Source organism: Cherax quadricarinatus, unplaced genomic scaffold, assembly GCF_038502225.1.
Source record: "Cherax quadricarinatus isolate ZL_2023a unplaced genomic scaffold, ASM3850222v1 Contig3001, whole genome shotgun sequence".
Lineage (NCBI taxonomy): Eukaryota > Metazoa > Arthropoda > Malacostraca > Decapoda > Parastacidae > Cherax > Cherax quadricarinatus.
In genome coordinates this window covers 2,767-30,766 of record NW_027198027.1, presented here as the reverse complement: position 1 = coordinate 30,766, position 28,000 = coordinate 2,767, and the positions used below count along the sequence as shown (strand labels likewise).

General features: G+C 42.5%; 1 protein-coding gene across 1 annotated transcript; it reads right to left on the bottom strand.

Annotated features, from left to right (window-relative positions):
* Nucleotides 1–267: 267 nt before the first annotated feature.
* LOC128700065 (zinc finger protein 79-like) lies at nt 268–26,885 on the bottom strand. The gene is made up of 2 exons (XM_053793022.2): nt 26,744–26,885; nt 268–4,485 (listed from the first exon to the last, which is right to left on the bottom strand). The coding sequence occupies exon 2, from the start codon at nt 4,002–4,004 to the stop codon at nt 3,021–3,023; it is 984 nt and encodes a 327-aa protein (XP_053648997.2). The 5' UTR covers nt 4,005–4,485; nt 26,744–26,885; the 3' UTR covers nt 268–3,020.
* Between the last annotated feature and the right edge of the window lie 1,115 nt (nt 26,886–28,000).

Here is a 28,000-nt window from a genome sequence, read left to right as displayed (position 1 = left end):
CACCCAGGTGAACAGGGAAAAATGCCTGGAACTAGTGCTCATATTGGTGAATTTAAAGCCAGCAAAGGTTGGTTTGAGAGATTTAAGAATCGTAGTGACATACACAGTGTGATAAGGCCTGTTCTGGAAGAAAATGCCAAACAGGACCTACAGTACTCAGGAGGAAAAGGCACTCCCAGGACACAGTGTCTCATCAGTCATTGCTGCATCTTCAATAAAGGTAAGTGTCATTTATTCTTCATTTAGTAGACTAGTACATGCACAATATATACTGTGCATGTACTACTCTACTATTGTGCATGTATCCTTCTCTTTGTGTGTAGGAAAATGTATATTTCACATGGTAAAAATTTTTTTTTCATACTTTTGGGTGTCTTGCATGGATTAATTTGATTTCCATTATTTCTTATGGGGAAAATTCATTCGCATACCGATTATTTCGCATACCAATGAGCCCTCTTGCCCGGATTAAAATCGGTATGCGGGGTTCCACTGTACATGAAACTTTTTCAGTACATCTGAGTACATATTATGTTAATCTTAATAAGAAAAAATACTAGATTAGGATACTGCCTTTTTATGCACAGGTCAAGCCACATGACCCAATTAATACAGTAACCGAGTACAAACACCTAATAGAACACCTTAATTCTCAAATGTAGGTCTGCTGTCTCTTTACACATAAAGAAGACCTTAACACACAGGGTGGACCTTAAAACATAGGGAAGACTATACAAGAGATACAGTGGAACCTCAAAAATCGAACGTATCACATATCGAACGTTTCGAAAATAGGACCATTTTTTCGAACGAACTGTGTCCCTATTATCGAATGCGCCCCTATTTTCGGACCGCCGGGTACAGGACCTGTCTGCCGGCCCGCTCTGTCCACGTCCCCGCACAGGCACCGTGAACAGTCTAGCTTTGTTTATGCTTGAGTGAACACTAACCTGCGCTCTCATTCACACATTTTATGATTATTTCGTTGTGTTTAGTGCTTGTGGGACTGTGAAATAAGCTACCATGGGCCCAAAGAAACTTGCTAGTGGTACCCCTGTGGTAAAGAAAGTGAGAAACACCATAGAATGTTGTAAGACATGGTCAGGCAGCCAGTTCAGACAAACGGGCGGCTGAGAAGTTTGTACAGGAGTTTAGGGGGTACATAGACAGTGAAGAATTCAAACCTGAACAAGTGTTTAATTGTGACGAAACAGGCTTGTTTTGGAAGAAAATGCCAAAAAGGACCTTCATCACACAGGAGGAAAAGGCACTGCCAGGACACAAGCCTATGAAAGACAGGCTTACTCTTTTGTTCTGTGCTAATGCTAGTGGTGATTTTAAAGTGAAGCCTTTACTTGTGTATCATTCAGAAAATCCCAGAGTGTTTAAGAAAAACAATGTCTTTAAGAACAAGTTATGTGTCTTGTGGAAAGCTAATCATAAGGCATGGGTCACAAGACAAATTTTCAAAGAGTGGGTCTATGAAGTGTTTGGCCCCAGTGTGAAAAAATACCTCCAGGAAAAGAAATTGCCACTCAAGTGCCTCGTGTTAATGGATGATGCTCCTGCTCATCCTCCAAACTTATTAGACCTCTTGTCTAAGGACTTCAGTTTTATAAAAGTGAAGTTCTTGCCTCCTAACACCAATCCTCTCCTCCAGCCCATGGACCAGCAGGTCTTTTCTAACTTCAAAAAACTCTACACAAAAGCAGTGTTTGAAAAGTGCTTTAATGTGACCACAGACACTAAGTTGACCCTAAGAGAGTTCTGGAGGAATCACTTCAACATCTACAACTCCATAAGCCTTATAGGTAAGGCTTGGGAGGGAGTGACTTCCAGGACTTTGAACTCTGCTTGGAGACAATTGTGGCCAGATTGTGTACAAAAGAGGGATTTTGAAGGGTTTGAGGCTGACCCTGACCCTGACAAAGCTCACCCTCTGCATGTTGTGGACTCTATTGTGGCATTAGGGAACACCCTGGGGTTGGAGGTGAGTGGTGAGGATGTGGAAGAGTTGGTGGAGGACCACAGGGAAGAGCTAACCACTGAAGAGCTGCAAGAGCTTCCTCTGGAGCAGTATCAGACCACAGCTGAGGAACTTGGTTCAAAGGAGGAGGAAGAGGGAGTGGATGAGGTGCCTTCTTCAAAGATTAAGGAGATTTGTGCCAAGTGGAATGATGTCCAAATGTTTGTGCAGAAGTACCACCCTGAGCAAGCTGAAACAAGCCATCTTTGCAACAAGTTCGGTGACAGAACCATGTCCCATTTTAGGGAAATGTTAAAGAGGCACCAGAAACAGAGGACTGTGGACATTTATTTTGTGAGACAGGGGTCCAGTGACTCTCAAGCTGGTCCTAGTGGCATTAAAAGACAGAAGGGAAGTAACCCCAGAGAGGGCTTTGATACCTGAAGTCCTCATGGAGGGGGATTCTCCTTCCATACACTAACCCCAACTCCCTCTCTCCTCCTCCCTATCTTCCAGATGCCATCACCAATCTTCAATAAAGGTAAGTAAAAATGTTATTTTATATGTATTACTATACATAATTAAAAACTATAGTATTTGTTGTATGTAAAACTGTAATTAATCTCTATAAAATGTATTTTTTGTGTGAATATTTTTGGGTTTCTGGAATGGATTAATTGTATTTCCATTGTTTCTTATGGGAAATACTGCTTCGAATTTCAGACTTTTCGAATTTAGAACTAGCTCCTGGAACGAATTTAGTTCAATTTTTGAAGTTCCACTGTACATGGAAATAAGGATATTTTGACAAAAATTTCATTGATGGACGTATACATAAACCTGGGCTGTATCTGCACACATACAGAAGTTGTTCAATTAACAAATATATACTTTCAAAAATATGAACACCATAGACTGCCTGCAAAATTGAAAAAAACAAACAAGAACTAATTAAATTGTATAATTAGTTTTGCTTAAGTACACTTGATTCTTCTCTTTCTTTTATTCTACTGTTGTCCTGGTTTTAAGTGTCTCTCACATCAGATAAATAAGATCATTTACACTGCAGTACCCCTGATGAGCCAGAGTCATCACGACTTTTACCAACTGATTCCTTCCTGAAGTCTGTAAGACACTGAATAATAACAGATTTTATTTCTTCTCTGTGAAGTGTCATATGATATAACAAACTAGTTTTGCACAAAAAGCATTTTGAACACTTGTAACACTGATATGGTTTATTTACATCAATACTTTTATTTTTTTTATTATGAGTTTTGATGTGCTTTGTTAAGGAATGTTTTTGTAAAAAGCTTTTTGAACAGATTGGGCATTTATGCATTTTCTCAACTAAGTGAATTTTCATATGTTCTACAAGATTTGATTTTGATCTAAAAAATTTCGGACACTCTGAACATCTATATGGTTTAAATTCTACATGACGTTTCTCATGCTTTACTAGAACAGATTTTAATGAAAAGGCTTTTGAACACACTGAACACTTATATGGCTTCTCCCCACTGTGAGCTTTGAAGTGTCTAGTCAGGTTGCCTCTTTGTTTAAAACCTTTTTGACACACAGAACATTGAAATGGTTTCTCTCCTGTGTGGTCTCTCATGTGCAAAATCAGTCGAGAATTTTGTACAAAGCCTTTTAAGCATACACGACACTGAAACGGTGTTTCTCCTGTATGACTTATTTCATGCTGCATTAGCGAACATTTATCTTTGAAGTCTTTTAGACATTCTGAGCACTGATAAGGCTTCTCTCCTGTGTGAACTGGCTGATGTCTCTTTAGATGATACATATCTGCAAATACTTTTTGACACAGAGAACACTGAAATGGTTTGTCTCCTAAATGAATTTTCATGTGTTTTGTTAGTTTGTCCTTTTCCTTAAAATCTTTATTACACTCAGAACATTGATAAGGTCTTTCTTCCGAATGAATATTCTTGTGTCTCATCAGGTGAAAACTGGATGAAAAAGATTTTAGGCACAAAATGCACTCATAAGGCTTCATTTTTGTATCGTCACTCATATTTGCTTCCAAAATAGTCAAGAAAACTTTTAAATGATAGAAATATTTATTCTTGTATGAATTATAATTTGATTTAATAGAACAAACTTTCTTTCATGGTTGAAACTGCAGATAATTTTAACATTAGGTGCTGCTGCTGCTGCCTTGCCAATACTTCTGATGAACACATACAACTGTACCGTAATAGGTGATAAATGTGTACAATAAAAATTAGGATAAGCAGAGTGAAATAACACACAGGATAAGGACGCACTTGCAGTGTACAGAGTCTTGAGGTAAATTTTAAAATACTGAAACTGAAGTGTTTCTGATTAAGTAGTATACTTTGTGAAGTTGGTGATTACACTTGTTACTCTTTCTTCCATGTACTTGAGTTCTAAAATATTAAGAGTTAGCAGTGTATCTTCAGTACTAATGACCTTCCAGTGTGATGACAGTGTTAGCAGTTTGTCTACTGCTCAGCTTCCGATGCAAGAATGACCTGTAAAAGAAAACATATGAACAATAATCCCTTATGGGTATAGCACTTAGTTATGATTGTAATAACAATAATAATGATGAACAATAATCTTTTGTAAAACTTTTACTAAGATAGTTAAAGTATTAGATGCATTAGTAAAGTTCATTTAGAAAGATTTAATGCACAATATGTTATGTACCGTATTTTATGGCTTAGAAGACTTGTTTTAGTTTCAATGGCTCGGCACTGGACATAACTGGGAGAGTTACAGCCCACCCCCCACACCCCAAACTTATAGCTCCCCTCACTAACCTTCAGTTTATAGGATGCAGGGTGGTTTTTGGAGACATTTTATGGAAAAAAACATGCGTCTAATAAACACCGAAATATGGTACTCCTGTAGAGGTCACAATAAAGTGGGTCACATTAAAGTGGGTCACAATCAAGTTAAATAGTTGTCAAGGCACCACATTCCATAAACATTAACTACAATGCAAATGCAGGAATTTATTGCACAACACATCTGCTAAAAAGAGTGATAAGTAGCCAGAACATTAATATACAGTAGGGCCCCACTTATATGGCAGGTTAGATTCCAGGCTACTTCTGTTGAGAGCCCTGATCACAAACTTGCTCTCAGTGTCGAAAAATATTAAAAAAAAAAAAGTATTTTTCTTACCAAAATCTTAAGAATATTTTTCCGAGTGTTTTAAAAGAAAAAAAATTCTTTGCGATCAATACTTACCAATATATAGAGGCGTGAGTTCACAGAAGGTGAACCGTTTACGGCAACATCGGCGACTGCCAATCACTCAGTAATATTATTTTTACTTTTATTCTATTTTTGTTCTTTTCCAATACAGCCTCTCCTCACTTAGCAACGTACTTGTTTACCAACGATTCTGACTTACGACGGGCTCTCTGACCAGTATGTATACCTAAATAATGTATATTAGAGCCGAGTTCCTCTATTCTGTTTACAGTAGGGCCCCACTTATATGGCAAGTTAGGTTCCAGGCTACCGCAGTAAAGCGGAAATCGACGTAAAGTGGAACACCCTTTTTTTTCACTTATAAATGCATACAAATACTAGATAAGTTTACACTAACATATATTAAGTTAGCAATAGAACTAGGCATCAAAAAACGATAAAAAAAAGTAAAATACACACATAGTGCACTCATTACTTACCTTAAAATATTTGTAGTCTTAATCTAGGGTGAGACAAGTAGTATTTATTGTAAGAAATCAAGTGTGGTATGTATGGTAGTCAGCCGGGCTACCATACCAGGCCACCCCACCCACACATAATATTCTATTACATTTAAACATCCCACAGTGATAAAATGCATATACAGTTCACTCATTACTTACATTAAAATATTTGTAGTCTTAATGTAGGGTCAGAGGTGAGTAAACGAGATAAAACGAATAAATGAGAGAGAGAGAGAGAGAGAGAATGAGTACATGAGAGAGAACAGGCACAGAGTTATGTAAACAAACCAGGCGAACGTAAGTTTTGTAAATAAACGGAGTGAACATGTACGGTTTGTGTACAAGTTACACTGTGTACAAGTTGTCTCTACATTGATATGGTAGAATAAATTGAACACTCCCATTCTCATGTAACATCATTTTTAGAAGAAATGACGCTCTGAGTGAAGGCAATGGAAACAAGTCACTCGGTCTGACTTTTTTTGGGTTATCTTAGGTTCTCTATACATATGCTGTTATGTATGATAATCTATGTAACTGTATTTGTGTATACATGAATAAACTTACTTACATACAAAAGGAATAATTTTCTACAGTTACCCCCAGTAACACATTTTCTCTGATGTTGGACTAGAGAAAATGTTATTCTTGCCATCACTCATAAAAGTCTGGCTCCCACATCTCATATTTATGTTTATTTATTCTATTGTGGGGTGCATTTATTATCTTTATATGTTGTGTATTGTGTTTATTATATAATTTTGAAAAAAATATCATGGATGGATTAATGAAAATGTGTATATTAGCGTAATATATGACATTTAATGAGATTCGGTGATTATTATTTCTAATATGGCGTAACTCGTACACGTCGTCTGCTACCACATCTCATATTTATGTTTATTTATTCTACTGTGGGGTGTATTTATCATCTTTATATGTTATGCATTGTGTTTATTATATAATTTTGAAGAAATATCATAGATGGATTAATGAAAATATGTATATTAACATAATATACAACATTTAATGAGACTCGGTGATTATTATCATCATTACTAACATGGCATCTTGAGACATAAGACACTCTTACTGATTTTAATATGTACCTGCATGCCAGCACAGTGTGTAAGTTTATTTAGGAACAGGTATACATAACTATAATTATCAGAGTATATATAAAATAACTTTTAAAAACACTTGAAATTTTGGAGTTTCCAGACATAATGGAGACACTTAGTGCTTACGGATCTCACGTAGAATGTAAACAAACTGGGTGGGGCACGGTGACCACATTAGAAAGTCAGGTGGGGGGGAGCCGTATAGAGAGTTTTGGTCACAATTTGAAATGACCGTATTAGCGGAACGCCATAAAGCGGGGCCCTACTGTATCACAATATACAGTACAGTACATGTAAACATTTAAAAATATACCAACCAACAGTTACCATGGTCAACCAACAGTTACCCTGGTCAACCAACAGTTACCTGGTCAACAAACAGTTACCAGGGTCAACCAAGAGTTACCATAGTCAACCAACAGTTACCTTGTTAAACCAACAGTTACCCTGGTCAACCAATAGTTACCCTGGTCAACCAACAGTTACCCTGGTCTACCAACAGTTACCCTGGTCAACCAACAGTTACATTGGTCAACCAGCAGTTACCATGGTCAATCAACAGCCACCATGGTCAACCAACAGTTACCATGGTCAACCAACAGTTACCATGGTCAACCAGTAGTTGTAGACAGTCTGTACTGTCAGCACAGACAGACTATGCTGTCTGCCAGCTTAGTTAATTTTTTGCGCCATGCTGGTGCTGCCACCTATAGGTCTATGCCACTTCAGTATGCAGACTTACCCTGGTCAAAGTGCTCACGGACATCGGTCATACATTGCACGTTGTGTACTCAACCTACCACAGTTATCATTGCTACCTACGCTACCTCCATTGGCGCTAAACCGTTGTTCAACAGCAAGAACAGTAATAACATAGTTACCATGGTCAACCAACAGTTACCATGGTCAACCAGCAGTTACCATGGTCAACCAACAGTTACCACAATCAACCAACAGTTACCTTGGTCAACCAACAGTTATGCTGCTCAACCAAAAATTACCATGGCCAACCAGCAGTTACCTTGGTCAACCAACAGTTACCATGGTCGACCAACAGTTACCATGATCAACAAACAGTTACCATGGTCAATCAAGAGTTACCCTGGTCAACCAACAGTTACCCTAGTCAACTAACAGTTACCCTGATCAACCAACAGTTACCCTGGTCAACCAGTAGTTACCATGGTCAACCAAGAGTTACCCTGGTCAGCCAACAGTTATCCTGGTCAACCAACAGTTATCCTGGTCAACCAACAGTTACCATGATCAACCAATAGTTACCCTGGTAAACCAAGAGTTACCCTGGTCAACCAACAGTTACCATGGTCGACCAACAGTTACCATGGTCGACCAACAGTTACCCTGATCAACCAACAGTTACCCTGATCAACCAACAGTTACCCTGGTCAACCAACCATTACCATGGTCAACCAACAGTTACCACGATCAACCAACAGTTACCATGGTCAACCAACAGTTACCATGGTCAACCAGCAGTTACCATGGTCAACCAACAGTTACCATGATCAACCAACAGTTACCATGGTCAACCAGCAGTTACCATGGTCAACCAACAGTCACCCTGGTCAACAAAGTTATCATGGTCAACCAACAGTTACTCTGGTCAACCAGGAGTTACCATGGTCAACCAGGAGTTACCATGGTCAACCAACAGTTACCCTGGTCAACCAGGAGTTACCACAATCAACCAACAGTTACCATGGTCAACCAACAATTACCCTGGTCAACAGTTACCATGATTAACCAGCAGTTACCATGGTCAACCAACAGTTACCACAATCAACCAACAGTTACCACAATCAACCAAGTTACCATGGTCAACCAACAGTTACCCTGGTCAACAGTTACCACGATTAACCAGCAGTTACCATGGTCAACCAACAGTTACCACAATTAACCAACAGTTACCACAATCAACCAACAGTTACCACAATCAACCAAGTTACCACAATCAACCAACAGTTACCACAATCAACCAACAGTTACCACAATCAACCAACAGTTACCACAATCAACCAACAGTTACCACAATCAACCAACAGTTACCACAATCAACCAACAGTTACCACAATCAACCAACAGCTACCCTGGTCAACAGTTACTATGGTCAACCAACAGTTTTTTTTTTAATTTATTTAAGAAACTTTACAAAAGTACAAATGATGCAAAATAAGAGTACAGAAATACAAAAAAAAAAAAACAATCTTTTACACTACTAGTACCAGGTTATTCCCGGAGGTAACAAGTACAGCAGGGCCCCCCTTTACGGCGTTTCGCTTTACGGCGTTCCGCTAATACGGACATTTCAAATTATGACCAAAACTCGCTATACGGCTCCCCCACCTGTCTTTCTAATACGGTCACAGCGGCCCACCGAGTTTGTTTACATTCTCCCTGAGCACATCTCCTTATTATGTCTGGAAACTTTCCAAAATTTCAAGTGTTTTAAAGTTATTGTATATTTTATATGTATTGTACTTGATAATTAAACTTGTGTACACCTGTACCTAAATAAACTTACACACTGTGCTGGCATGTAGGTACACATTAAAATCACTAAGTCTCTCTACTCTTGATGCAATAATAATAATAATAATAATAATAATAATAATAATAATAATAATAATAAATAATAATAATCTCTTGGGCGCATTAATGTCGCATATTACGTTAATATAGACATTTCCCTTAATCTATCTATGATATTTTTTTCAAAATTATATAAGAAACACATTATGTAACACACAAACATGATACATGCACCCACAGTATAAAAATTTATACAAATATATATGAGATGTTTACCAAACGGTTTGTAGAAGTGTCGGAAGAATTACGTTTTCTCTAGCCCGTCACCTGTTACTAGGGATAACTGTAGAAAAATATTCCTTTCGTATGCCTTCACTTTATAGCTATAATTCTGTACTAACTTGTACACAGTGTAAGAGTATTTGTTTCGTGATTTAATTATTATAATAATAATAAAAATATTATAAGGTAAAAGTTTCACAAACTCTTACAAATGTACATGAATGAACTAAAACTGGACACGTATTAATACCGTCTATTTCGCCTGACCGAGTGATCGTCCACAACCTGTTCAGTTTGTTTGTTTACGCTGTCTGAGCTCGGTGTATCATTAAATGTTGTATATTACGTTAATATACACATTTTCATTAATCCATCCGTGATATTTTTTTCAAAATTATATAATAAACACGATACATAACATAAATACATAACAACATATGTGTAGAGAACCTAGGATAACCCAAAAAAGTCAGAGTGACTTACTTCCATTGCCTTCACTCAGAGCATCATTTCTTCTCAAAATGATGTTACATGAGAATGGGAGTGTTCTTCTTTATTTATTCTACCGTATCAATGTAGAGACAACCTGTACACAATGTAACTTGTACACAAACCAGACGTGTACACTGTTTACAAAACTTACCTTCGCCTGGTTTGTTTACATAACTCTGCGCCTGTCCTCTCTCATGCACTCATTCTTTCTCTCTGGTATGGTAGCCTGGCTGACTACCATACATACCACACTTGATTTTTTACAATAAATACTACTCATCTCACCCTATATTTTAAGGTAAGTAATGAGTGAACTGTATATACATTTTATCGCTCTGGGATGCTTAAATATCATAGAATAGTATGTGTGGGTGGGTTGGCCTGGTATGGTAGCCTGGCTGACTACCATACATACCACACTTGATTTTTTACAATAAATACTACTCATCTCACCCTATATTTTAAGGTAAGTAATGAGTGAACTGTATATACATTTTATCGCTCTGGGATGCTTAAATATCATAGAACAGTATGTGTGGGTGGGTTGGCCTGGTATGGTAGCCTGGCTGACTACCATACATACCACACTTGATTTTTTACAATAAATACTACTCATCTCACCCTATATTTTAAGGTAAGTAATGAGTGAACTGTATATACATTTTATCGCTCTGGGATGCTTAAATATCATAGAATAGTATGTGTGGGTGGGGTGGCCTGGTATGGTAGCCTGGCTGACTACCATACATACCACACTTGATTTCTTACAATAAATACTACTTGTCTCACCCTAGATTAAGACTATAAATATTTTAAGGTAAGTAATGAGTGCACTATGTGTGTATTGTACTTTTTTATTGTTTTTTGATGCCTGGTTCTATTGCTAACATAATATATGTTAGTGTAAACTTGTTATCTAGTGTTTGTATGCATTTGTAAGTGGAAAAAAAGGGTGTTCCACTTTACGGCGGTTTCCGCTTTACGGCGGTAGCCTGGAACCTAACCCGCCGTATAAGTGGGGCCCTCCTGTATTATACTAAAGGTAAAGTTGTAACACATGACCAAAGGCATAACCACCTTTAACACACACAATATATATACAACACAAATCATGTCAGTAAAGTAAAAAGACCCTAACTAAAGCTACCATAACAACTATAAAATAGACACAAAACCCGAACATACCCGCTATGACAGGTTACAGAGTATTGGTTAAAGTTGTGTTACATTATAGCCTAACCAATAGGAATTCTGAAGGAATGCATGATTCCTTATGCACAATAACCATGAAAAACAGTATTTTAATATTATTAATATGTTAAACCATAAAGTACAATAATTCTTGTACAGAAAACAGAACAACATACATGTAACATACAATAATAAAATAAAATAAACCCCAAAACAAGCTTTCACAACATAATAAAACTCAGCACATCGAAAGGGTTTAATACCAAACCCTAAACAGAAATTAAACCTCCCACATATGTATGTAAACCGAAACTCTTGTCCACAAAATTTTTAGGTATAAACCCCTTAATAAACGAAAATCACTCACTACGAAAGCAAAAGACTTGGCAGACGATGCACCATCCCCCCAATGAAAAGCAGGGGTGTCCTAGAGTTAAGAGACCATATACATACTCCTCCCAGCACACATAAGGGGGATTACCAACAGACCCCTGGCAGTAAGCCACACAGCACCTAAAGGCAGTTCTGATCAGCAGCGTGCAGCCAACAATGGTTGATCAAAGTGGTCACAACATCTCTCCAGGTAAACATGGTATAGACCCGAGACCTATACATACTCTTAAGAATTACCACACAGAACCTCCAGCAAACAATAAAAGTTAAACATAATACAAGACAAGTAGTAAGTATAAGGGCCGCTGTATCTTGCCGGTCCCAAAAGAACTGACATGTACCTCAGAAAAATTTGTTGAAACCAACTTGCCATATCTGATTACTTAAAACAGAGATCTTAAGGGCTCGGTATCCTGGCTATCAAGGAAGATTTCTTACACAGTGAACATAACCATCAGGTTTGTAAGCTACTCTTATATCTCACTATGACAAACGTTCCTGTGAAACAGAGCTTACCATCCACACGAAACTGCCACTACTTTCCTCTTACACACCACAAAAAATCCAGCATCAAACAAAACCCCCCCACCCCCCTTTACATCCCCCCAGAAGGAGACCACCCCTTTGCCCATCCTCAGGGACCCTGACAAAGGGAACCCACAGTGAGGTTCCTATAACCTTCCCGGAAACTTTTTTCCCAGGACGCCCCATAAACCAGCATATTCCTACACTTTGTCCTAGAGAATCTAGCCGCCAGCGCTTTTATCCTTGTATCACCCCTTAATTCCCTCATTTCCCATGAGATATCTAGATAATCTACTATGACATACATTATAGCCCGTCCCACATCCCTAGGCACTCCCCTTACATCTAATAGTAAAGCACTTAAAAGTGGCAAACATCCCCCCCAACAATCTGATAACCCCACCCATCCATGATCTCACCCCCTCCAAGGAGGGACAAAAGAAGACCACATGAAATGCCATTTCAACATCATCACAAAACTGACAAAAAGCTTCTTCCACCAACCCCATACATCTTAACACCTCCTTGGAGGTCAGAATCCCCATGATGAAACGATACACTAATTCTCTTACTCTAGCCGGTATCCTAAGCTCACTAAAATCCTTCCAAGTAACCCCCCAATCATACGTTGGATACACGGTTACCCCTTGCATAATTCCCTGACCTCTCACTACCCTCGCCAACCTTTTCACTTTGATGTTATCCACCTGTTGCACTGTAAATAAAAATCTTAACATATCTTCACAAACCCGCAGGTCCTTGCCACTCCACCATTTACGTGCCTCCTCCATAACTCTTCCTACATTAGCTCCCCTCACACCCCCTTCCCTAATATACCTCCGCTTGATATATATAGCCATTACACTAAAGGCAACAAACCTAAACCCCCTCTTTGAACATCCGTCATAACTACCTCCTTACTTAACCATGCCCTCCCAAATCCCCACACAAACTTTAGCACCCTCCTCTGCATTTTTCCACAATGTCCTGTACATCTAAGGAAAAAACCTCTGCCACCCCCCATACCTTGCTATAGACAAGTGAATTTACCACCACTACCCTCTGATGTAAAGCTAGGTCCCTCGCACTTAAACCTCCCAGTCTACCTAATGCCTTACCCGTGACAGACTCCGAATTTACCCTTCTGCAGGCCTGCACCCCCTCCATATACCATATTCCACATACCCTGATTCTATCAACCACTGTCCATCCTAACCCCAACCCCAAGCCCCCCCCTCTATCCAATTACCCACCTCTAGTAACCTTGATTTCACCGTATTAACTCGCATCCCCGTACTCATACCAAACATCTGAATCACTCTACCCACCCTCCTTAGCAAAACAGCAGTATCATTCACATACCCAATGATGCCCCCTTTGCACCCCCCTCCATCTCCTGTTCGTCCAACACCCGCTCAACAGACTCATAGAAAGGATTCTGCACACACCCAAAAAGCAGCTGCGATAGAGGGCAACCCTGCCTTAAACCACTCTCCATTGGTACACTTTCACCCAACCTCCCATTGACCTGTACCCTCACCTCTGCCTCAGCATACAGAGTGTTCACCCACCTCACTACCCCCTCCCGAAACCCCAACCTCTCTAAGAAAACCCCCAAGAAATCTCTGTCCACGCAATCATATGAGTTCTCCCAATCTAAACTTAGTATTCCCCCTCCCGTACAGCTCTCTAGAAAATCCCTAATAAAACCATGTCCATCCCTCATCCTTCTCCCCGGAATCCCCAACTGCCCCCTATGTAACACTAAACCCAACACTTTCCTCATTCTGTTGCCTAAAATCTTAGCGAAAATCTTGTAATCCAAACACATTAACGTAATCGTGCGGTAATCTTTCAAAACTCAGCATTCCTTCTTTTTGGGCACTAAAACCGTGACACCTGTTCTTTGTGATTTTCCCATCCTCCCACTACTTAACATACAATTCAAAACCCCCACCAGACAATGCCATACACTCCCCCAATGACACCTATAAAAATCGTTGGGTATGCCATCTATCCCAGGGGTTTTACCCTGGGACAGCCCAAAAACTGCCTCCTCCACCTCCTCTACACTAATACTACTCTCAAGTCTGTCACTGTCCTGTTCACTTATAACCCTATTAAACCCCTCATCCCCAAAACGTCCCTCACCCACTCCCCCACCAACCCTCCTCCATTTCTCCATAAACCAGAAATCGGCATACAAACTAATATGTTCCGTGGTGGATAGGCCTTGACCCTACTCAAATCCACCCCCCCCCCTGTTCCTACCACTATACACACCAAGGTGGTTTTCATCTGCCTTTCCTTAAACTTCCTGAGTACAAATCCCGACGGCCTATCCCCCCTTAAAACATCCTCCAACCCTGCCCTAACTCTAATTGCCTCAAACTTTTCATTATGGATTTCCACCAACCTATTTCGCAAACTTTCCATGTCCTCACTCCGCCCCACCCGGTCCTCTGCATAACAGTCATTTAAGTGACCTTCAAGATAATTTTGTAGACCATAGCTCCACCTCGCAATCTCCTTACCCCATACTTTAAAGAAATTCGCGATTCCAACTTTAGCTCTCATTTCCCACCAATCCAGCAAATCCATCTCCCTATTCCTAGTCTCCCAAAAGGATTTCCACCAATCCTCAAATCCTGTAGCGTCACCCTCGTCCCTAAGGAGCCTCACATTCAATTTCCAGTATCCCGTATAAACTCGCACTATACCATCTACCCTCAAATCTGCTATAACAGCACTATGATCAGAAAAACCCACATCTATAGTCCTCACCCTCTCCACACCTACAGTGGAACCTCAAAAATCGAACGTTTCGAAAATAGGACAATTTTTTCGGACAAATGTGTCCCTATTATCAAACACGCCCCTATTTTCGGACCACCGGGTACGAGACCTGTCTGCCACCCGCTCTGTCCGCGTCCCCGCACAGGCACTGTGAGCAGTCTAGCTTTGTTTATGCTTGAGTGAACACTAACCTGCGCACTCATTCACGCATTTTACGATTATTTCGTTGTGTTTAGTGCTTGTGGGACTGTGAAATAAACTGCCATGGGCCCAAAGAAACTTCCTAGTGGTACCCCTGGTAAAGAAAGTGAGAAACACCATAGATGTGAAGAAGGAAATAATACAGACGTATGAGAGTGGTGTGAGACTTGTTGAGCTTGCCAGGATGTATGGGAAAAACAAGTCGACCATCGGTTCTATCCTGTCAAAGAAAGAACAAATCAAGGAAGCTGATGTTGCGAAAGTTGTTAATATAGGGAGTGGATGAGGTGCCTTCTTCAAAGATTAAGGAGATTTGTGCCAAGTGGAATGATGTCCAAATGTTTGTGGAGAAGTACCACCCTGAGCAAGCTGAAACAAGCCATCTTTGCAACAAGTTCAGTGACAGAACCATGTCCCATTTTAGGGAAATGTTAAAGAGGCGCCAGAAACAGAGGACTGTGGACAGTTATTTTGTGAGACAGGGGTCCAGTGACTCTCAAGCTGGTCCTAGTGGCATTAAAAGACAGAGAAGGGAAGTAACCCCAGAGAGGGCTTTGATACCTGAAGTCCTCATGGAGGGGGATTCTCCTTCCAAACACTAACCCCAACTCCCTCTCTCCTCCTCCCTATCTTCCAGATGCCATCACCAATCTTCAATAAAGGAAAGTAAAAATGTTATTTTATATGTATCTATATGTATTACTATACATAATTAAAAACTATAGTATTTGTTGTATGTAAAACTGTAATTAATCTCTATAAAATGTATTTTTTGTGTGAATATTTTTGGGTTTGTGGAACGGATTAATTGTATCTCCATTATTTCTTATGGGAAATACTGCTTCGAATTTCAGACTTTTCGAATTTAGAACTAGCTCCTGGAATGGATCAAGTTCGATTTTTGAGGTTCCACTGTATTCCCTGCCTAACATAAATCCTATCTAGCCGTGCCTCATATCTCCTACGAATAAAAGTGTGCTCCACTCCATATCACCTACTCCCCACCACATCTACCACTCCAACATCCCGCAAAACGTCTCTCAGAACCCCCAAAACACAACCCGCCCCCCTCGGAACCACATCCCCATTCCTAATTACACAATTCCAATCCCCGCCAAGCACTGTAATAGCTGGTAAACCTCTCAAATGATACACCAAGACATCGCGTACAAAATCCACCTTCACCCTAGCGTTACTAGTTGCTGGCATGTACACACCTACAAAACAAACCCTCCCGGCCCCCCAAAACCCATCCACCCTGAAAACCCTCCCACCCCCCCTCCTCCCAACCCAGGATACGCAAAGGACTGGTCTCCTTTACCGCCACAGCCACACCTCCTTTCAACCTCAAAGCATCACTGGTAAACAACCTATAACCTTTCAAAACCAACTATGGTTATGTTCCTGCAAAAAACAGACATCAACACTAAATCTCCTTAAAAACCACTCTAACCATACCCTCTTGACCTCCGTCTTAAGACTGTTTACATTGAAAGTTACACACCTGAAATTACAAGAATCGCCGCTTACCCCTATGCCGCTGAGGCTTACTTGATCCTCCTTTCATAGGTCTCAGTCCATCTCTAGAAATCCCTTGTTCCTGCCCTCCAACCCCTTCCTGTCCCTTCCTGCCGATCTTCCCATTGCTGCCCCCCCTCCTGGTCTCGCCGTTTCCACCACAGCTGCCCAAACCTTCTTCCCAGGCCTCTGCGCTGGTGTGAGGACCTCATCCATGTCTGACGCCCCCGCTGATCTCTTGCGGGAGCTACCCTCTACACACATATCTTCTTCAATCACATCTTCTTGATGGACCTCCACCACCACATTGCTCTCCATCCTAACCTCACTCAAGTCTTCCTTACCCCGTTTCTGTTCGTCCATCACCTTGACATCACCTAACCTCTCGTCACCTTCCACACCATGCTCCGACTCTTCCAAAAAATCCTTCAGCGCAGCCTCCAAAATCCCTTCTTGAGCTGAATCTGTAGGATCTAACGGTCTGTCTGACAGCGTTATCCCCCCCCCCCCCGTTTCCTCTGGTAGTGTAACACACGTCCCCAAAACCACCTCTGCTCTTTCAACCTCCTCACTCCATAGGCCCTTGCCCCGGCCTTCAACATCACCCGTCATAACGTCCAAGACTTCTAACTGCTTGTCTTCAGAAACCTTTCCTTGAACCCTAGGGCCCTGTCTCCTGGGGCATTGTGCCGCCATGTGCTCATAAGAGTCACATAAACGGCACGTCCTCCTCTGCCCCGCATAGTGTACAAAAACCTGAGTTCTATAGCTATGCAAGGTGACGTACGATGGTATCGGCCTCCTCAAGGTCATTTTCAATGTGAAGGATCCTTCCGGCAGCCCATAGTAGGGGCCATCCCTCCATATTCCCATGCTCGCCGAGTGTACAGTCCCATAACCACTGAACACATCCTGCAGGCTGTATGCTGTTGCCTCAAAAGGTACATTCCGTACCTTCACCCAAGTAAAATACTTAGAAACATCATGCAAGCACACTTCCACTGCTGAACTGAAGCTCATCCTCCTTTCTGGAAATTCGTCGACAATACTGGAGTAGAAGTCGGTCCTCATGAACTTCATGAAGACCCTGGATATACAATTCAGTGCCACTACGTACAACTCTTCATTGGGGATGCCATAAAAGTCCCTGATAATGCTTGGCAGGAGAACGTTCATCATTGCACTGCTTAAAGATCCCCTGACCAATTCGATGCAGACAGTATTTCTGCGCCGGCTCATTCGGTCCTCCATCTTGGTGCTAATGCTATGTTTTCCTCACCAGGTGGCGTGCAACAGAAACTGTAGAAGCGTCCTCTCTCCACGCAGGTCGAGAGATGAATGTGTTACCATGGTCAACCAGTAGTTACCCTGGTGAACCAACAGTTACCCTGGACAACCAATAGTTACCCTGGTCAATCAACAGTTACCCTGGTCAACCAAGAGTTACCCTGGTCAACAAACAGTTACCATGGTTAACCAGTAGTTACCCTGGTCAACCAACAGTTACCCTGGTCATCAAAGAGTTACCATGGTCAACCAGTAGTTACCCTGGTCAACCAACAGTTACCCTGGTCAACAAACAGTCACCCTGGACAACCAACAGTTACCCAGGTCCACCAACAGTTACCCTGATCAACCAACAGTTACCCTGGTCAACCAACAGTTACCCTGATCAACCAACAGTTACCCTGATCAACCAACAGTTACCTTGGTCAACCAACAGTTACCCTGGTCAATCAACAGTTACCCTGATCAACCAACAATTACCCTGGTCAACCAACAATTACCCTGGTCAACCAACAGTTACCCTGGTCAACAAAGTTACCCTGGTCAACCAACAGTTACCCTGATCAACCAACAATTAACCTGGTCAACCAACAGTTACCCTGATCAACCAACAGTTACCCTGGTCAACCAACAGTTACCCTGTTCAACCAACAATTACCCTGGTCAACCAACATTTACCCTGATCATCCAACAGTTACCCTGGTCAACAAAGTTACCCTGGTCAACCAACAGTTACCCTGATCAACCAACAGTTACCCTAGTCAACAAAGTTACCCTGGTCAACCAACAGTTACCCTGATCAACCAACAATTACCCTGTTCAACCAACATTTACCCTGATCAACCAACAGTTACCCTGGTCAACAAACAGTTACCATGGTCAGCCAACAGTTACCCTGATCAACCAACAGTTACCCTGGTCAACCAACAGCTACCCTGGTCAACCAACAGCTACCCTGGTCAACCAACAGTTACCCTGGTCAAGCAAGTTACCCTGGTCAACCAACAGTTATCCAGGTCCACCAACAGTTACCCTGATCAACCAACAGTTAAACAGATCCACCAAAAGTTACCATGATCAACCAACAGTTACCAGGATTAACCAACAGTTACCATGATCAACCAACAGTTACCATGGTCAACCAAGTTACCATGATCAACCAGCAGTTACCCTGATCAACCAACAGTTACCATGGGCAACCAACAGTTACCATGGTCAACCAACAGTTACCCTGATCAACCAACAGTTACCCTGATCAACCAACAGTTACCCTGATCAACCAACACAGTTACCCAGGTCCACCAACAGTTACCCTGATCACCCAACAGTTACCATGATCAACCAACAGTTACCATGGTCAACCAACAGTTACCTAGATCAACCAACAGTTACCATGGTCAACCAACAGTTACAATGATCAACCAACAATTACCATGGTCAACCAACAGTTACCATGGTGAACCAACAGTTACCATGATTAACCAACAGTTACCCTGATCAACCAACAGTTACACTGATCAACCAACAGTTACCCAGGTCCACCAACAGTTACCCTGATCAACCAAGAGTTACCATGATCAACCAACAGTTACCATGATCAAGCAACAGTTACCACGATCAACCAACAGTTACCATGGTCAACCAAGTTACCATGGTGAACCAACAGTTACCATGGTCAACCAACAGTTACCATGGTCAACCAACAGTTACCCTGATCAACCAACAGTTAGCCAGGTCCACCAACAGTTACCCTGATCAACCAACAGTTACCCTGATCAACCAATAGTTACCCTGATCAACCAACAGTTACCCTGGTCAACCAACAGTTACCATGGTCAACCAACAGTTACCATGATCAACCAACAGTTACCATGATCAACCAACAGTTACCATGGTCAACCAACAGTTACCATGGTCAACCAACAGTTACCCTAGTCAACCAACAGTTACCCTGATCAACCAACAGTTACCCTGGTGAACCAACAGTTACCCAGGTCCACAAACAGTTACCCTGATCAACCAACAGTTACCATGGTCAACCAAGTTACCATGATCAACCAACAGTTACCCTGATCAACCAACTGTTACCCTGATCAACCAACAGTTACCATGATCAACCAACAGTTACCATGATCAACAGTTACCCTGATCAACCAAGTTACAACCAACAGTTACCCTGATCAATTACCCTGGTCAACCAACAGTTACCCTGATCAACCAACAGTTACCCTAGTCAACAAAGTTACCCTGATCAACCAACAGTTACCCTAGTCAACAAAGTTACCCTGATCAACCAACAGTTACCATGGTCAACAAAGAGTTACCATGGTCAACCAACAGTTACCTTGATCAACCAACAGTTACCCTGGTCAACAAACAGTTACCATGGACAACCAATAGTTACCCTAGTCAACCAACAGTTACCCTGATCAACCAACAGTTACCCTGGTCAACCAACAGTTACCCTGGTCAACCAACAGTTACCCTGGTCAACCAACAGTTACCCTGGTCAACCAACAATTAACCTGGTCAACCAACAATTAACCTGGTCAACCAATAGTTGCCCTGGTCAAGCAAGTTACCCTGGTCAACCAACAGTTACCCTGATCAACCAACAGTTACCATAGTCAACCAACAGTTACCCTGGTCAACCAACAGTTACCCAGGTCCACCAACAGTTACCCTGATCAACCAAGTTACCATGATCAAACAACAGTTACCATGGTCAACCAAGTTACCATGATCAACCAACAGTTACCCTGATCAACCAACAGTTACCATGGTCAACCAACAGTTACCATGATCAACCAACAGTTACCCTGGTCAACCAACAGTTACCATGATCAACCAACAGTTACCCTGGTCAACCAACAGTTACCATGATCAACCAACAGTTACCCTGATCAACCAACAGTTACCCTGATCAACCAACAGTTACAAAGATCAACCAACAGTTACCCTGATCAACCAACAGTTACCCTGATCAACCAACAGTTACCCTGATCAACCAACAGTTACCATGATCAATCAACAGTTACCACAATCAATCAACAGTTACCACAATCAATCAACAGTTACCCTGATCAACCAACAGTTACCCTGATCAACCAACAGTTACACTGATCAACCAACAGTTACCCTGATCAACCAACAGTTACCATGATCAACCACCAGTTACCATGATCAACAAACAGTTACCATGATCAACCAACAGCTACCCTGATCAACCAACAGTTACCATGATCAACCAACAGTTACCCTGGTCAACCAACAGTTACCATGATCAACCAACAGTTACCCTGATCAACCAACAGTTACCATGATCAACAGTTACCCTGATCAACCAACAGTTACCATGATCAACCAACAGTTACCATGATCAAGTTACCCTGATCAACCAACAGTTACCATGATCAACCAACAGTTACCATGATCAACCAACAGTTACCCTGATCAACCAACAGTTACCCTGATCAACCAACAGTTACCATGATCAACCAACAGTTACCCTGGTCAACCAACAGTTACCCTGGTCAACAGTTACCCTGATCAACCAACAGTTACCATGATCAACCAACAGTTACCATGATCAACCAACAGTTACCATGATCAACCAACAGTTACCCTGATCAACCAACAGTTACCATGATCAACCAACAGTTACCATGATCAACCAACAGTTACCATGATCAACCAACAGTTACCCTGTTCAACCAACAGTTACCATGATCAACCAACAGTTACCATGGCCAACCAACAGTTACCATGGTCAACCAACAGTTACCCTGATCAACCAACAGTTACCCTGATCAACCAACAGTTACCATGATCAACCAACAGTTACCATGATCAACCAACAGTTACCCTGGTCAACCAACAGTTACCCTGATCAACCAACAGTTACCCTGGTCAACCAACAGTTACCCTGGTCAACCAACAGTTACCATGGTCAACCAAGTTACCCTGGTCAACCAACAGTTACCCTGGTCAACCAACAGTTACCCTGGTCAACCAAGTTACCCTGGTCAACCAACAGTTACCATGGTCAACCAAGTTACCCTGGTCAACCAACAGTTACCCTGGTCAACCAAGTTACCCTGGTCAACCAACAGTTACCATGGTCAACCAAGTTACCCTGGTCAACCAACAGTTACCATGGTCAACCAAGTTACCCTGGTCAACCAACAGTTACCATGATCAACCAACAGTTACCCTGGTCAACCAACAGTTACCATGGTCAACCAACAGTTACCCTGGTCAACCAACAGTTACCATGATCAACCAACAGTTACCATGATCAACCAACAGTTACCATGATCAACCAACAGTTACCATGATCAACCAAGTTACCCTGGTCAATCAACAGTTACCCTGGTCAACCAAGTTACCCTGGTCAACCAACAGTTACCCTGGTCAACCAACAGTTACCCTGGTCAACCAACAGTTACCCTGGTCAACCAACAGTTACCCTGGTCAACCAACAGTTACCATGATCAACCAACAGTTACCATGGTCAACCAACAGTTACCCTGGTCAACCAACAGTTACCCTGGTACCCTGGTCAACCAACAGTTACCCTGGTCAACCAACAGTTACCATGATCAACCAAGTTACCCTGGTCAATCAACAGTTACCCTGGTCAACCAAGTTACCCTGGTCAATCATCAGTTACCCTGGTCAACCAAGTTACCCTGGTCAATCAACAGTTACCATGATCAACCAACAGTTACCCTGGTCAACCAACAGTTACCCTGGTCAACCAACAGTTATCCTGGTCAACCAACAGTTACCCTGGTGAACCAACAGTTACCCTGGTCAACCAAAAGTTACCCTGGTCAACCAACAGTTACCCTGGTCAACCAACAGTTACCCTGGTCAACCAACAGTTACCCTGGTCAACCAACAGTTACCCTGATCAACCAACAGTTACCCTGATCAACCAACAGTTACCCTGGTCAACCAACAGTTACCCTGGTCAACCAACAGTTACCCTGACCAACCAACAGTTACCCTGGTCAACCAACAGTTACCCTGGTGAACCAACAGTTACCCTGGTCAACCAACAGTTACCCTGGTCAACCAACAGTTACCCTGGTCAACCAACAGTTACCCTGGTCAACCAACAGTTACCCTGGTCAACCAACAGTTACCCTGGTCAACCAACAGTTACCCTGGTCAACCAACAATTACCCTGGTCAACCAACAGTTACCCTGGTCAACCAACAGTTACCCTGGTCAACCAACAGTTACCCTGGTCAACCAACAGTTACCCTGGTCAACCAACAGTTACCCTGATCAACCAACAGTTACCCTGGTCAACCAACAGTTACCCTGGTCAACCAACAGTTACCCTGGTCAACCAACAGTTACCCTGGTCAACCAACAGTTACCCTGGTCAACCAACAGTTACCCTGGTCAACCAACAGTTACCCTGGTCAACCAACAGTTACCCTGGTCAACCAACAGTTACCCTGACCAACCAACAGTTACCCTGGTCAACCAACAGTTACCCTGGTCAACCAACAGTTACCCTGACCAACCAACAGTTACCCTGGTCAACCAACAGTTACCCTGGTCAACCAACAGTTACCCTGATCAACCAACAGTTACCATGATCAACCAACAGTTACCCTGATCAACCAACAGTTACCCTGATCAACCAACAGTTACCCTGATCAACCAACAGTTACCCTGATCAACCAACAGTTACCCTGATCAACCAACAGTTACCATGGTCAACCAACAGTTACCATGATCAACCAACAGTTACCCTGGTCAACCAACAGTTACCCTGATCAACCAACAGTTACCATGATCAACCAACAGTTACCCTGATCAACCAACAGTTACCATGGTCAACCAACAGTTACCCTGATCAACCAAGTTACCCTGATCAACCAACAGTTACCCTGATCAAACAAGTTACCATGGTCAACCACAGTTACCATGGTCAAACAACAGTTACCCTGATCAACTAGCAGTTACCCTGATCAACCAACAGTTACCATGGTCAACCAACAGTTACCCTGGTCAACCAACAGTTACCCTGGTCAATCAACAGTTACCATGATCAACCAACAGTTACCATGGTCAACCAACAGTTACCATGATCAATCAACAGTTACCATGATCAACCAACAGTTACCCTGGTCAACCATCAGTTACCCTGTTCAACCAAGTTACGCTGATCAACCAACAGTTACCCTGATCAACCAACAGTTACCCTGATCAACCAACAGTTACCATGATCAATCAACAGTTACCCTGATCAACCAACAGTTACCATGGTCAACCCACAGTTACCCTGATCAACCAACAGTTACGCTGATCAACCAACAGTTACCATGGTCAACCCACAGTTACCCTGATCAACCAACAGTTACCCTGGTCAACCAACAGTTACCCTGATCAACCAACAGTTACCCTGGTCAACCAACAGTTACCCTGGTCAACCAACAGTTACCATGGTCAACCAAGTTACCCTGGTCAACCAACAGTTACCCTGGTCAACCAACAGTTACCCTGGTCAACCAAGTTACCCTGGTCAACCAACAGTTACCCTGGTCAACCAAGTTACCCTGGTCAACCAACAGTTACCCTGGTCAACCAAGTTACCCTGGTCAACCAACAGTTACCATGGTCAACCAAGTTACCCTGGTCAACCAACAGTTACCATGGTCAACCAAGTTACCCTGGTCAACCAAGTTACCCTGGTCAACCAACAGTTACCATGATCAACCAACAGTTACCCTGGTCAACCAACAGTTACCATGGTCAACCAACAGTTACCCTGGTCAACCAACAGTTACCATGATCAACCAACAGTTACCATGATCAACCAACAGTTACCATGATCAACCAACAGTTACCATGATCAACCAAGTTACCCTGGTCAACCAACAGTTACCCTGGTCAACCAACAGTTACCCTGGTCAACCAACAGTTACCCTGGTCAACCAACAGTTACCCTGGTCAACCAACAGTTACCCTGGTCAACCAACAGTTACCCTGGTCAACCAACAGTTACCATGATCAACCAAGTTACCATGGTCAACCAACAGTTACCATGGTCAACCAACAGTTACCATGATCAACCAAGTTACCCTGGTCAACCAACAGTTACCCTGGTCAACCAACAGTTACCATGATCAACCAAGTTACCCTGGTCAATCAACAGTTACCCTGGTCAACCAAGTTACCCTGGTCAATCATCAGTTACCCTGGTCAACCAAGTTACCCTGGTCAACCAACAGTTACCATGATCAACCAACACTTACCCTGGTCAACCAAGTTACCCTGGTCAACCAACAGTTACCCTGGTGAACCAACAGTTACCCTGGTCAACCAACAGTTACCCTGGTCAACCAACAGTTACCCTGGTGAACCAACAGTTACCCTGGTCAACCAACAGTTACCCTGGTCAACCAACAGTTACCCTGGTCAACCAACAGTTACCCTGACCAACCAACAGTTACCCTGGTCAACCAACAGTTACCCTGGTGAACCAACAGTTACCCTGGTCAACCAACAGTTACCCTGGTCAACCAACAGTTACCCTGGTCAACCAACAGTTACCCTGGTCAACCAACAGTTACCCTGGTCAACCAACAGTTACCCTGGTCAACCAACAGTTACCCTGGTCAACCAACAGTTACCCTGGTCAACCAACAGTTACCCTGGTCAACCAACAGTTACCCTGGTCAACCAACAGTTACCCTGGTGAACCAACAGTTACCCTGGTGAACCAACAGTTACCCTGGTGAACCAACAGTTACCCTGGTGAACCAACAGTTACCCTGGTCAACCAACAGTTACCCTGGTCAACCAACAGTTACCCTGGTCAACCAACAGTTACCCTGGTCAACCAACAGTTACCCTGGTCAACCAACAGTTACCCTGGTCAACCAACAGTTACCCTGGTCAACCAACAGTTACCCTGGTGAACCAACAGTTACCCTGGTGAACCAACAGTTACCCTGGTCAACCAACAGTTACCCTGGTCAATCAACAGTTACCCTGGTCAACCAACAGTGGTAACCAACAGTGGTCAACCAACAGTTACCCTGGTCAATCAACAGTTACCCTGGTCAACCAACAGTTACCCTGGTCAACCAACAGTTACCCTGGTCAACCAACAGTTACCCTGGTCAACCAACAGTTACCCTGGTCAATCAACAGTTACCCTGGTCAACCAACAGTTACCCTGGTCAACCAACAGTTACCCTGGTCAACCAACAGTTACCCTGGTCAACCAACAGTTACCCTGGTCAACCAACAGTTACCCTGGTCAACCAACAGTTACCCTGGTCAACCAACAGTTACCCTGGTCAATCAACAGTTACCCTGGTCAACCAACAGTTACCCTGGTCAACCAACAGTTACCCTGGTCAACCAACAGTTACCCTGGTGAACCAACAGTTACCCTGGTGAACCAACAGTTACCCTGGTCAACCAACAGTTACCCTGGTGAACCAACAGTTACCCTGGTCAACCAACAGTTACCCTGGTCAACCAACAGTTACCCTGGTCAACCAACAGTTACCCTGGTCAACCAACAGTTACCCTGGTGAACCAACAGTTACCCTGGTCAACCAACAGTTACCCTGGTCAACCAACAGTTACCCTGGTCAACCAACAGTTTACAAATGTATCTACAACATGTAGGAACTAATTATTCATCACAATAACAACAAATATCTTCCTCTCACCAGCTGTATCAGCTTCCTCAGTCTTGTTGTTGTTGGGTTTATAAGGGTCAGTCTCAGCATAAGCTGTATCAAGACTGTCTTCTCGATGGTACCTCCAAGATTTGTCTTAATTAACAAAAAGGCACAATACCGTGACTGAAACAATACACAAATAACCCGCACATAGAAGAGAGGAGCTTACGACGGCGTTTCGGTCCGACTTGGACCATTTACAAAGTCACACTAACGAAGTTCGAAGTTCTCTTATCTGACGGTTGGTGAGGATGGGAAGGAAGCGGGAGGGGTTGGCTGGGAAAATGGGGGAGGTTGGGTGGGTAGAGTAGGAGGTGGGGTTGCAGAGGGTTACAAGTATCTATGGCAGGTTAAATCACCGCCACCAGATGTAGACCAAACGAAGTATCATGTTCAACCATGATCAACCAACAGTTACCATGATCAAGTTACCCTGATCAACCAACAGTTACCATGATCAACCAACAGTTACCATGATCAACCAACAGTTACCCTGATCAACCAACAGTTACCCTGATCAACCAACAGTTACCATGATCAACCAACAGTTACCCTGGTCAACCAACAGTTACCCTGGTCAACAGTTACCCTGATCAACCAACAGTCACCATGATCAACCAACAGTTACCATGATCAACCAACAGTTACCATGATCAACCAACAGTTACCATGATCAACCAACAGTTACCATGATCAACCAACAGTTACCATGATCAACCAACAGTTACCATGATCAACCAACAGTTACCCTGTTCAACCAACAGTTACCATGATCAACCAACAGTTACCATGGCCAACCAACAGTTACCATGGTCAACCAACAGTTACCCTGATCAACCAACAGTTACCCTGATCAACCAACAGTTACCATGATCAACCAACAGTTACCATGATCAACCAACAGTTACCATGATCAACCAACAGTTACCATGATCAACCAACAGTTACCCTGGTCAACCAACAGTTACCCTGATCAACCAACAGTTACCCTGGTCAACCAACAGTTACCCTGGTCAACCAACAGTTACCATGGTCAACCAAGTTACCCTGGTCAACCAACAGTTACCCTGGTCAACCAACAGTTACCCTGGTCAACCAACAGTTACCCTGGTCAACCAACAGTTACCCTGGTCAACCAAGTTACCCTGGTCAACCAACAGTTACCATGGTCAACCAAGTTACCCTGGTCAACCAACAGTTACCATGGTCAACCAAGTTACCCTGGTCAACCAACAGTTACCATGA